This window comes from Podarcis bocagei (genome assembly GCF_964188305.1).
Source record: "Podarcis bocagei genome assembly, chromosome: 14".
Taxonomy (NCBI): Eukaryota; Metazoa; Chordata; class Lepidosauria; order Squamata; family Lacertidae; genus Podarcis; species Podarcis bocagei.
The window spans coordinates 26,753,306-26,766,191 of record NC_138139.1 but is presented as its reverse complement, the minus strand read 5'-3'; the positions used below and the strand labels follow the sequence as shown (position 1 = coordinate 26,766,191).

The 12,886-nt window shown below is 47.2% G+C and overlaps 1 protein-coding gene across 2 annotated transcripts in view; it reads left to right on the top strand.

Moving 5' to 3' along the window:
• IGDCC4 (immunoglobulin superfamily DCC subclass member 4) overlaps positions 1-12,886 on the top strand; it is an 81,004-nt gene that overhangs the window by 14,013 nt on the left and 54,105 nt on the right. For both annotated transcript variants that reach the window (XM_081171040.1, XM_081171039.1), the window contains exon 2: positions 8,633-8,968. In XM_081171040.1, the coding sequence (XP_081027166.1) occupies positions 8,633-8,968 (336 nt within the window). The remainder of the gene's footprint in view (positions 1-8,632; positions 8,969-12,886) is intronic.

Sequence of the window (12,886 nt, the reverse complement as noted above, 5' to 3'; positions counted from 1 at the left end):
TTCCAACCCCAATGGCACCTCCAGGTAGGACTGGGAAAAAGCTCCAGCCTGAAACCCCGGAGGCCTTGATTGAACCTGGGACCTTCTGCATGCCAAGCAGGTGTTTCGCCACTGAGTTCTGCTCCATCCTCCTTGCATGAGGTTACTCTGCAGTTTCTCATCAGGTGGGCAATCCATTGTAAGATGAATGTGAATAGCTTCTTAAAATAATCAGGTTGCCAATGGGCTGGATATACCATTTCTTGTGCTGCCTGCCTGAGATGGCAACATCAAGGTTCTTGTGCAGGCAGCACAAGAAATGGAGCTCACCCCGTTCTGGGGATTCGAACCGCCAACCTTCTGATCGTCAAGTCCTAGGCTCTGTGGTTTAACCCACAGTGCCACCTGCGTCCCTTTGTATACTCCTTAGCTGTGAGTAAAACCTCAAAGCATTTGACAAAAAACAAACAATAAAATGTGCGTTAAAATGATAATTAACCGTCAAAGTTAAGAGGAAGTTTTTAAAACATCAAGATGTAATTAAAATCAGCATAATTAAAATTTCAGATCGAAACGCCTGCTAGTGTTTACATAGATTCCTAGGATTTGTTGCAAAAATGTTTTTAGCAGGTTTCATAGAGTGCAGAGCAGAGGTGCCAGCCTGTTTTCAATAGGCTGGGAGTTCCGGGATGTAGGTGCTGCCACACTAAAAAACTGTGGCACGAATATTAATAGCATGGAATGGATATTATGTGGTGTGTGTAAAAGTGCCGCAGATCAAAGCGGTCAAGTTGGCATATATGGGGTAAGATGATCCCGCAAGTAAACTGGTCCCAAGCTGCTTTATGTATATTAACAGCAACACATTGAACTTGGCCCAGTAAGAGATTTGCAAGCAGTGCACGGGCAGGGGTGTCGTATGTTGACAAGGTCTCACTTCTGTCAGCAACCTTGCTGCAGCATTCTGCACTAACTGCAGCTTCCACACCGAGCGCAAGGCAAGCCCTGCAAAATAAATAATGCCACATAATTAAAAACCTTGCAAAAATGTAACACCAATTAAAAACACATTTCCAGTGTTGTACACAACAACTTAGGGAACTGTAGCCTGACTCTTCCTAATGGCAAATCTGCTGCTGAGCCAGCAGCCTTTGAAGGTAGTGACGGAAGATTCCTCGGGCAGGTAAGTAGCCACAGCCCAGCAGCAACGCTGACCGAACCCCGCCAGGCTTTGAAGTCATAAGCAACTGGTTAATTTTTTAAAAGCCTTCAATGCCCGCTAATCCAAATCAATTTTCATTTCTTTCATAAAGCTCAGGCTTTTGCATTGGGCACCCGCAAATAATTGCAGCTAATTTGTTTTATTTTTATAACACCCATAATTGGGGCGGGGGGGTTTTGATGTCCTGGCAGCCATGTTCCCTTTAGTGAGTTCTTAATGGAAAGATCCATTAAAGTTGAAATGGTTCTGGGCACCGGTTCAAAAGCCAGATGTCTCTGTGTGTTCTCAAAGAGGGTTTCAGGCCATCTGCCGATCTCAGATATGTCACCCAAACAAGTGATACCGTCATTGGCTTGGGGGAAAGGCTTGAGCTGCCCCCACCCAGCATATATTTTCTGTGCCTGCCAGACCCACTGGGAATTCAAGTACAGACCAGCATAGCAAAAGCTCACTTGCCTCACCACAATTCCAACTATTTAGAGCAAGATTTCCCAAACTTAAGGGATGCAGGTGGTGCTGTGGGTTAAACCACAGAGCCTAGGGCTCGCTGATCAGAAGGCTGGCAGTTCGAATCCCCGCGACGGAGTGAGCTCCCATTGCTCGGACCCAGCTGCTGCCAACCTAGCAGTTCAAAAGCATGTCAAAGTGCAAGTAGAGAAATAGGTACCGCTCCGGCGGGAAGGTAAACAGCGTTTCCGTGCACTGCTCTGGTTTGGTCATGCTGACCACATGACCCGGAAGCTGTATGCCGGCTCCCTCGGCCAATAAAGTGAGATGAACTCTGCAATCCCATAGTCATCCGCAACTGGACCTAATGGTCAGGGGTCCTTTTAAACTTTACTTTTTCCCAAACTTGGGTTTCCAGTTGTTTTTGGATTACAGTTTCCACCATCCCTGAACACTGGTCCTGCTAGCTAGGGATGATGGGAGTTGCAGTCTAAAAACAGCTGGAGACCCAAGTTTGGGAAACCCTGATTTAGAGTCACGGACCCCTCCACAAAGTGCAGGCAGGCACACGTGGTTTCGCTGGCTGGGGCTGATGGGATTTGTAGTCCTGCTACATCTGGAGGGCAGCAGGTTGGCAAACGGCTTCTTTAGGGTCTCTGGCAGAGAGGGTGACTGAAGGGTGGAGTTAGCTTGCTCACCCTGCCCCCTTCATGTTGTTTTAACTCAGAACTTGGCTATGGAATGTGCAAGCAATATCCAGCCCATTATTCAGCAGAAGACACACTGGCACCCTCAGCTCTCCCGCGCATTATGTCACTCGTTTGACCCTTGCACCACAGAGGCTTCTGCAGAGCTCTGGTTTGAAAAATTAGCCACACGGCATGTAAGGAGTGCAGTGATTAAATGCCCCCGGTGCTCATCTGTAAGCGTGAGGCGTCATTTCACACCACTGAATCGACACAAGCTGAAATACCTCATGGCTGCGCATGCAGTAAGAGAAAATCCATGGGCCTCTGACATGCCTGAAGGCACTTTGTGGCCAGGGGTGGCCGGACCAGAGGGCCTCCCGAGGAATCCCCATGCAGCACAAGAATTTGGGTCATCAGTTGAGGCCATGAAACTCCTTAGCAAATGAGGCTTTTAACAATGCGTTCATGCGCTGTCGCATCAGATGTTTATAAGAGCATGATTCACTTGACGGGTCTTTGGTCTTTAATGTCATTGGCATCATTTGCAGGCATTTGAGGCTTGGCCCACTTGATCCTTGTAGATGATTGGTGCCTATTAACACACTGGCTTCCTGATCTGCTGCTGTTTTGGTTATGGGCATCACTGGGTGCATAACTTTTGGCTACCGGGCACCATCTCTTTGCCAAAATCGCAGAGTCCAGTGCTGATGTCTGTGCTCCTCTGAATGCACACAGTCCTGCCTAAAATGATCTGATCCAGGCTTCTGAATAAGCTGCACACCTGTCTGTCTGTGGTGAATGAGAGTCACTGCCAGTCAGAACCTTCGTGTCCTGTGCATGCTCTGATCCTGTCTTGGAGTGGCTCCTGACTCTTTCCCCCAGTTCAGTAGGCTGGAGGCAAACTGGTGAGATTAGGGCACATTATGTGGTGGACAAAATTTGTAGTCAGTCCCTTAGTTGGATCCCAGATACACCACTGGAAGTATCTTCATCTTACCTTGGAACTGGGTCACCCTTGCTGAAACCTGAGGCACTTCCAGACGGCTCATTTTTTGAGCGTTTGTCCTGATTGGTTTGCAGGGAGGTTAGATGATGGTTGCTATTTCATGAGCATTTATTCTGATTTGTTGGAAAGTGTTATCCCATACTTCCCAGCGCATTTTCCCATCAGTTCCCTTATGGGAAAATGTCCAGACTTTTGGGGGTAGCAGGTTTGTTGCAGGATAACTCCCAATCAACTATAATTGTGCAACCATAATTAGCTGGTGTGTGATTCAGTCCCACCCCCCAAAATAAGCACAAAAAATTAGTCCCATAGCTCCAATTTTTGGGATGTTCTGTCAGGGCTGATGATGCTGTGAAGAGGAAATCCAGTTTGGGAAAGATGAGGGTTGTGTGTGTGTGTGTGTGTGTGTGTGTGTGTTGCACAGGATGCTGGGAAATGTCATAGCTCAGCTTCAATTCCCGGCATCTCCCAGTGGGACTGGGAATGTTCGGATTCTGGAAAGGTCTGGCTCTGTTTAAGGCAGCTTCCTATTTTTATTATTTTTCTACCTTCACAAAGGTGACCCAAAGCAACACACAAAAACAGCAAAACACTAAAACCCAAGTATAGCAAGTGACTGGCATTAGCCTCCTATGTCCCTTTTTGCACCTATTGATAGCTATTAGTCACAAAGTGGATGGAATTAAATGAGGGTTGGGCAAATTCATGGAGGAGAAGGCTACCCATGGCTGCCGGCCACAATGGCTATGCTTTGCCTCCACGGTTAGAGACAGTAATCTTTCTGCAGGAGGAGAGAAGAGCTCTGGTGCTCAGGTCCCACTTGCAAGTAACTGAGTAACTGCCTTGCATGCAGAAGGCCTCGAGTACAACTTTCGACAGCAACTCCAGGTAGAGCGGGGAATGTCCCTTGTCTGAAACCCTGGAGAGCTGCTGCCAATCTGTGTAGACAACACTAAGCTAGAAGACCAAGTGGTAGAAACCATGGCTTGTTATAAGGCAACTGCTCACGACAGCACAGGAAATTAACTTTCCAAGTGGCTGAATGTATGAAACTGTCCTATTGAGACAGGCTCTGGCTGTTCCAGCTACCAGAGGAGATCTTTCCTGTTCCATCATTGCTGCCTCATCCTTCTCTAACCAGGACTCAACCTGGGACCTCCTGTGGGCTGAGCTTGCGCTCAGCATTCAAAATCAGGCCACTTGCACCCAAGTGAAGATGCCTGGGTGGCAGGATGACGCTGACGTCTCCACCATCTGGAGGTGCATGCCTGGGGACGCTTGGATATTGACTGTTTTCACACACTAGCAACACATCCTTTATAATTGTATCCGTTATATTTTATCTGCACAATCAGAATGAATTTCGGGAACCAAAAAGTTGCATTGTCCAGCTCAAAAGTGGCAACTAGGCCTTCTGTTTTGGAGACAATAACCTTGGTTTAAGGAGCCATTTGGCACTAATAATAATAATAATAATAATAATAATAATAATAATAATAATAATTTATTATTTGTACCCCGCCCATCTGGCTGGGTTTCCCCAGCCACTCTGGGCGGCTTCCAACAAAGATGAAAAATACACTAAAATGTCACATATTAATAACTTCCCTGAACAGGGCTGCCTTCAGATGTCTTCTGAATGTCAGGTAGTTGTTTATCGTTTTGACATCTGATGGGAGGGTGTTCCACAGGGCGGGCGCCACTACCGAAAAGGCCCTCTGCATGGTTCCCTGTAACTTGGCCTCTCGCAGTGAGGGAACCGCCAGAAGGCCCTCGGAGCTGGACCTCAGTGTCCGGGCAGAACGATGTATATACCTAGCTTATGTATCTTGAATTTCTAACACTGCTTGCGCTCTGCACCTGTGTTGAAATTTCTCCTAGCATTGAAATGGTCCCCTGTGCTCACCTCCTCTTTAGCCGGGCTGTTTCCCTTCTGCTTTCTGAAAAACTCCCCTTGTTCCAGAGGCGTTTGTTGTTGGGTTCTGCAAGGTGCACATACGTGGTTTTCTCCAGGGAGGCTGGCATGCCCAGAAGCAGGAATGGAGCTGGCTGGCTGGCTGGCATCCAGGCCCAGCGAGAGGGACCTGCCTGTGCAGTAGCAGCAGGAGCTGTCCAGGAAAACTCCTTGACTGGTGCCAAGAATCGGATAGTGATGTCAGCGTTGGAAGGAGGACAGGCTAGCCAGCCCTTCTGCTTCTGCTCTCTGTGGAGTGCAAAGTGTCTGAGGGGGTCTGCTTAGTCTCTGCCCCTCTTTTTTGTTTCTTTTTGCTGAGTAGATATTCCAGCCTCGATGGGTTGCTTCTCTCCAGTGGCGTAGCGTGGGGGGTGCAGGGGGGCCCGGCCGCACCGGGCGCAACATCTGGGGGTTAGGGTTAGGGGGCACAAATCCACGGGTTAGGGGGCGCAAATCCACGGGCTAGGGGCGCAAATTACTTGCCTTGCCCCGGGTGCTGACAACCCATGCTACGCCACTGCTTCTCTCAGCCACGGAAAAATGCCTTGGTGCTAGATTTTGCAAGCGCTGTGAGGAGCATGGATTAGCCAGGTTTTATATACATTGGATGCCTTTACATACATGCAGGTCAATTGTAGAGTTGGAAGGGATTCCTGAGGGTACTCTAGTACAACCCTCTGTAATACAGGAAGAGGTCCCCCCCCCATTTTTTTATTTATTGGATTTATATACCACAAGGACCCTGTCAGGTAGGTTGGGCTGAACGAATGGGACTGGTCCAAGACCACCCATTTATACCCCCATCTTCCTTCAAGGTGCTCACAGTGGCACTTGTCATTCTCCCACTCCTAATTTCATCTTCCCAACAGCCCTGCGATGTAGGACAGGCTGAGAGATGGTGACTGGCGGTCCAAGGTCTGAGTGGGGATTTGAATTCTGGTCTCCCAGGTCCTCCTAAAACAGAGACATCACCTTGCCAACAAAGGTCCGTATAGTAAAAGCTATGGTTTTCCCAGTAGTGATGTATAGAAGTGAGAGCTGGACCATAAAGAAGGCTGATCACTGAACAATTGATGCTTTTGAATTATGGTGCTGGAGGAGACTCTTGAGAGTCCCATGGACTGCAAGAAGATCAAACCTATCCATTCTTAAGGAAATCAGCCCTGAGTGCTCACTGGAAGGACAGATCCTGAAGCTGAGGCTCCAATACTTTGGCCACCTAACGAGAAGAGAAGACTCTCTGGAAAAGACCCTGATGTTGGGAAAGATTGAGGGCACAAGAAGAAGGGGACGACGGAGGACAAGATGCTTGGACAGTGTTCTGGAAGCTACCAGCATGAGTTTGACAAAACAGTGGGAGCCAGTGGAAGACAGGAGTGCCTGGCGCGCTCTGGTCCATGGGGTCACGAAGAGTCGGACAGGACTAAATGACTAAACAACAACTCCCAGGTACTCCTAGTCCTAGTCTGCTCAATGACCCACCCTTGCATCGTGGTGTTCACCTTCTGGTGTCGAATATATCGGTCTTTATGCCTCTGTCCTTTTATGTTTGTACATATTTTATGGGCTAATAGCCGTAAATAAATAAATAAATAAATAAATAAATAAATAAATAAATAGATAGCACTCTGACCGCTACACCATGCTGCCTATGTTTGGTTTAGACCTTTGTGATCAGATGGAATAGATTCTAGGGTTGGGGCACCTTTTTGGAACAGTGACAAGGTGTCTACAAGATCCAGGTGCTTCAACCTGAATATATTGTGCAGAAAGAGGGTAAGGATTTTTTGGGGGGAGAAGCGCAGTGCAGCTTCTCACACCAAAAGTCTGCAGCGAGAAGACCACAACACTTACCTCTGAAATAATGGCTGCTATGATGTATTGCAGACTGAGGAAGGAGGGTGAATTAAATTAACTGACCATTTAGTCATTTCACTTGCCAAGAATGCAATTTTTTTCCAGCTTTCTTTGCACGTCTTTGAAGAATGCAATTTAACTGTGTTAATGTTGGGCATCGCTGCAGTTAATTGCATGCTCTGGAGTGAGCTCTTCTCCACCCCCGAGAAAGGTGGTCCTTTTTATCATCCGTAGGTAGCAGAAGGTTTAATTGGGTGCTTGAATAGCTATAAAATTAATCTGCGATAGGCACTGGGCACCCAGCCATGTGGTTCAGCCCATGCTGATAAACTTGTTATGGAACCAGGAAACATTTTCAGTTGGAATGGTAACAAAATTATTTGGCGCAGGGTTGTAAAAGGAGCTGGCTTGCGGAGGGTTTCCTCACAGAGTAGGCTGCGATAGCCGTGCAAATTCCTGTTGGCCACCGTGTTTCTCAAGGACATTTGCAGATAATGGCCAAACACTTTCAAAAAATACTACGGCTCTCTTGCAAGTGGGCACTTTGGAGGTTAGTGTGGCCCATGTCAGGCTCTCTCTGCACATGCTCAAGAAACCACCAAACATCAGCACTTGTTGTTATTATATGTTGGTTGTCCTGCCCTTTTTGTCAATGACGATGACAACTTTGGGTGCACAGACTAGTAGGAAGGGCTAGGTTCTGACTCTCCCTCAGCCATGACACTCACTAGGGTGGCCTTGGGGCCTGTCCCTCTCTCTCTCTTTCTGCCTAACCTACCTCAGATAGTTGTCGTGGGGATAAAATGGGGGGAGAGAGAACCACGTACGCCACCTTGCGCTCCTTGGAGAAAAGGCGGGATAGAAATGTAATAAATAAATAGTTGTATTAGTGTGTGGAATTTTCAGACCCTCCTAGTGTCCCTATTTAATGTTTCATTGTTTTTATATATGTTGGAAGCTGCCCAGAGTGGCTGGGGCAACCTAGTCAGATGGGTGGGGTATAAATGTTGTTGTTGTTGTTTATAAATGTAGTAGTAGTAGTAGTAGTGGTGGTGGTTGTTATCAGTGTAAAGTGGTACATAGGGTTACATATGCTTCAGGTTACAGACGCTTCAGGTTACAGACTCCGCTAACCCAGAAATAGTACCTTGGGTTAAGAACTTTGCTTCAGGATGAGAACAAAAATTGTGCAGCAGTGGTGTGGTGGCAGCAGGAGGCCCCATTAGCTAAAGTGGTGCTTCAGGTTAAGAACAGTTTCAGGTTAAGAATGGACCTCTGGAACGAATTAAGTACTTAACCCGAGGTACCACTGTAATGTTGGAGAGTTTGTATTGTTGTTGTTATATTCCTGTGGTTGATATGACCATAATTTGTCAAAACAACAACAATCAAAAAGTTACATAAATAAAAAAAAAATTTTTAAGGTGTCCTACTGTAGTTCCTCCAACAAGCCAACCTTCTGTTTTGCTTTGCTGCAGGGGAACCATCTCCAAGGCCATCTCTGGAGCTGACCTGCGGGCCGGGCCCAGGCCAAGTGACCTTAGAGCCAAACCAAACCCTGGAGCTGCGCTGCAACTTGGCTCCCGTTGAGGAGCTCCTCAACATTACCTGGAAGAAGAATGGGCTCCCACTAGCAGAAAAGGACAACTTCCGCCTCCTCCCCAATGGATCTTTGCTCATTTCGTCGCCAGGGGCGTCACCTTCAGCGGAGGGAGCCTTCCCAGGAGGGTCCAGCGCAGAGGGAAATTACTCCTGCGTTTCCCATGGATCTTTCGGCTCAGTCGCTGGCCAGACCGTTGTACTTCGTGCGCCGAGTGAGTATCCGGGTTTTTGTGCCCACCTCCTTTTAGCATGAAAAACAACTCCTTCTGAAAACAAGGGGAAGCAGCACGTTTTATTTACTGTTTTCTAAAAACAATTTCAAGTAGGCAAGTTCTGTATTGCTTTTAAAGGGGTGTTGTTTTAACACTGCAGTACTTAATGTTTTGTGAGAGGGCTCAGAATATAGATAAATAAATTTAAATAAGCAATGCCAGTAAAAATGAAAGCCCAGTCATTGATGAATCCCAGTCAGGGAATCTTTTAAAAGAATCTTTTAAAAGATTTCCTGAGTGAGATTTAAAGAGTATTTAAGTAGCTCTTTCTAAAAACAAGAGGAAGAAGCAAGTTTTATTTACTGTTTTCTTAAAAAAAGAGAAATGGGGTAGGCAAGACATTTTTATGATTGGTTTGTATTGGTTTTAAAGGTGTGTTTTTTTAATGCAAACATCGCTGTACTTGACGTTTTGTGAGAGGGGTCAGTATATAGATAAATAAATTTAAATAAGCATTGCCAGTTAAAATGAAACCCCAGTCACTGATGAACCAGGGAATATCTTGTTTGAACCTTGCCTCTGCCACAAACTTCACTCAGTGTTCTTTGGCAAACCTCTCTCTCTTTTTCTCTGCCCCAACCTTCCTATCTTAGGCTTACCATATTTCAAAAAGTGAAAATCCAGACACAAAAGTTGCTGAGCTTCTTTTGGCCAAGTTGTTTGGCCAAATTTTTGAGCAATTTTTTAAAGGAAATTAGCAAAAAAATCAACACTTCCGACATGGGTCGCCATACGCCTTTTTACCGATCTTCAGAAATTCTGCCCAGATGCTATTTCTGACAGATGAATCCTGGATATGTCTGGGAAATTCCGGACGTATGGCAATATCTGCAATATTGAGAGAGTAACATTGACCTACCTTGTAGGGTCGTTGTAATGGCTGTGGGAAAAAAGAAGGAAAAAGTCCATAAAGCACTTTGAGTCATCTAAGAAGGCTGCATGGCTCCTAAAGATTATTCGATGGCTCATGCGGAAGAGGCAGGAAATCTCCCTGATGAGCTTTCGCTCCTGGTGCAGCTCAGCATCTTCTGAACCAGAATGGGAAATATGCCCATTGTGATGGATGAAAGTCGCCTGCTGGGTTGTTTTGACCACGAGCTCTTTGTGTGCTCCATTTAGCATTCAGCCTGTGTGAGCGCAGGAAGGATCCCAGGGAAATCCATCTTGCAGCAAGTGGGACGTAATGTTGTGTTCGATCAAAGGACTTGTTTACACGCAGAAGGGTTCATTCCTCACGCTGGGGGTAGGGAGGGCTGATTAATATTCGGCAATATATCATTTATGTCAGCGAAGGTGTATATAATAAAATATATGGAGAATGGCCCCGCATTTTGCAAAAGGTCCCAGGTTCAAGACCCAGCTCAGGGGGCAAATATTCTCACCTGGTTTGAGGCAGCTTCCTGTGTTGGGGAGAGGCTGTAGCTCAGCGGTAGAGCACCTGCTTGGCTTGTAGAAAGACCCAGGTTCAATCCCTGTTACCTCCTAATATGCCTGGGAATGTCCCTGTAGGGGTGCTGCCAATCAGCGTAGATGTACCAAGGGTCTGGCTTTGTGTAGGGTAGCTTCTTCTGTTCCAGGGGCTGTAGTTGAGAGGTGGAGCATCTTTGTAAAGTCCCTTTTGATAAAGGTTCAGTCCCTGATGTCTCCACTTAGGGTTGGGGAAGACCTACCAGTCAGTGTTGACAATACTCCGCTTAGGAGGACAAGACTGTGTTTAAGGCAACTTCCTCCATTCCAGGAGAAGGGCCAGCAGCAGAAGGTGCAGGCAGAAGGTCCAGCTTCATCCAGCATTTCCAGGGCAGGTGGGAAGGACTTCCAGCATCCCGTCCTGAAACCATGCAGATCTGCTCCCAGTATTGAGCTAGGTAGACCAATGAGGCAGCTTTTCATGTTTTGGGGGGAAGGACTCAGCATCAGGGCCTTTGCTTTGCATGCAGGTTGAATCCTAGACATCTCCAGGTAGGGCTGCCCTGTTTTTGCCTCCACAGTTTGAAATCAATCTGTGCAGGCAAGGCACAGCCTGAAAGGCACTGATGGTCAGCAGAGTGCTAAGCACCAGGCGCAGAAATCAGCTGATTGCCAGGCCTTGCACAGCACTTTGCAAGGCCTGTCCATTCGCTGAGCAGCTCTGCAACCCCTGACAATCAGCTGATTGCCAGAGCTTGCAAAGCCATTTGTACAGTACGGCCCCTTTGGGCTGACCTGCATCTTTACCTGTTCCTCACCTGACATCATGAATGGTATCAGGTGCTCAATAGGTGGGGGAAACCAGGTGGGCCTCACAAAGCCCATAGGCTGGAGGCTCCCGACTACAAAGCAATGTAGTTCCACTTCCCCACCAAGACCTTGGCATTGATGCCTATGGGGCAGAGTGAGGAGAAAAATTGAACAGGCTTTATTGTACAATGGACATGATTCTTTGGGAGGGAGTCGCCCAATTCCCAGACTGGCCCATTCCCTAGGGCACACCTTTGTTTGGGATGACCCCTAGCTGGATGGTAGAGCATAGACTTGCAAAGTATAAAGCCCCAAATCCAAATCTCCAGCTCTCAAAGCAGCAGGATGGAAAAGAACACTTTCTGACGAGACCCTAGATAGCCACTTCAGGAGTCAGTGGCTGGGCTCTGACATAACCCTAACTGGTTTAGCATCACATGCATGTCCTGTTTCGATCAATTTCCAGAACCCATGGGGAAAGCACCAAGGCTGGTCCAGTGTTGCTGGACCATGGACAGCTCCAAGCGAGAAAATTACCTTTTATGTCTTTGTCTTTGGACTTCCTCCTCCAGACTTTGTCCCAGGCAACCAATGCTCCTCCCTTCCACAGCCTCTGTCCTAGCGCACTCTCAGCACTGCTGGGATGATGATGATGTGCAATGGGAAGCATCTTGCTTCTTTTGGCTTAGGAGAAGGTGTCCTTGAGGGTCCAGGCTCTGGCCCTATCAGCATTGGTTACCTGGGAGTTGCTCTGGGAGTTCTCGCCCAACTGACAGTGGTCTTTATGCTTTCCGCAGTCAGCTTTGAGTCCTGACCCAGACCTGGCTCCCCTTCTGGTGGCTCTGCAGCCTCTGACTCTGTGTCCAGATCAGTGCTGGATAAACAGATCATGGTAGTGCATGGGCCTTGGGCTCATAAGCTCCCTTTCCCTTCTCCACTGAGGTTGCGTTAAGGAGATGGGAAGCGTCTGCTTCTGTTTTTCGCTAACCATGATTTGCTGACATTTGCAAACTCAGAACAGTGTTCAGTCTTGACTACAGTTTAGGGGAAAGAGCCAGGATCAGAAACCGTGGTTTGAGGTTGGCTGGTTTCTCTGAACCATGGTTAAGAATAAACACTGCAGTTTGCTGAAAATGGGGATGGCAGCTTCTGATCTCCTTGTGGCTGTGTCAAAGGGAGGGAGAGCTCACCAGTCTGTTCACATAATGCTAAACTGTGGATTAGTGTCACCTCCAAACACAGCCAATTCTGGGAAGGGCCACAGCTCAGTGGTAGAGCATCTATTTTGTGTCCCAGGTTCAATCCTTGGCAGCACCTGTCCCCTGAAACTCTTGAGCGTCATTGTCAATCAGTGTCAACGATAGTGAACTGGATAGTGAATGGTCTGGCTCAGCTTCCTATGCTCCTGTGGGCTAGATAGGCTGGGGGTCAGATTTGGTAGAAGGTAGTTTTCTATGTTACATATGAATAATAACGCTCAGATCTTTCTTTGTTGGCCCCAGTTGGCCACTACGGAATCAATGGAGTAAAACATAGAGGAAATTATCCAGCAATTGCTCCAACTTTTCCTTGAGCACAGATGTTCCCTCTTCTGTCCTTGTTTGCCATTGAGGCTGCAGAGGCAGAACTGGCTCTTAGATG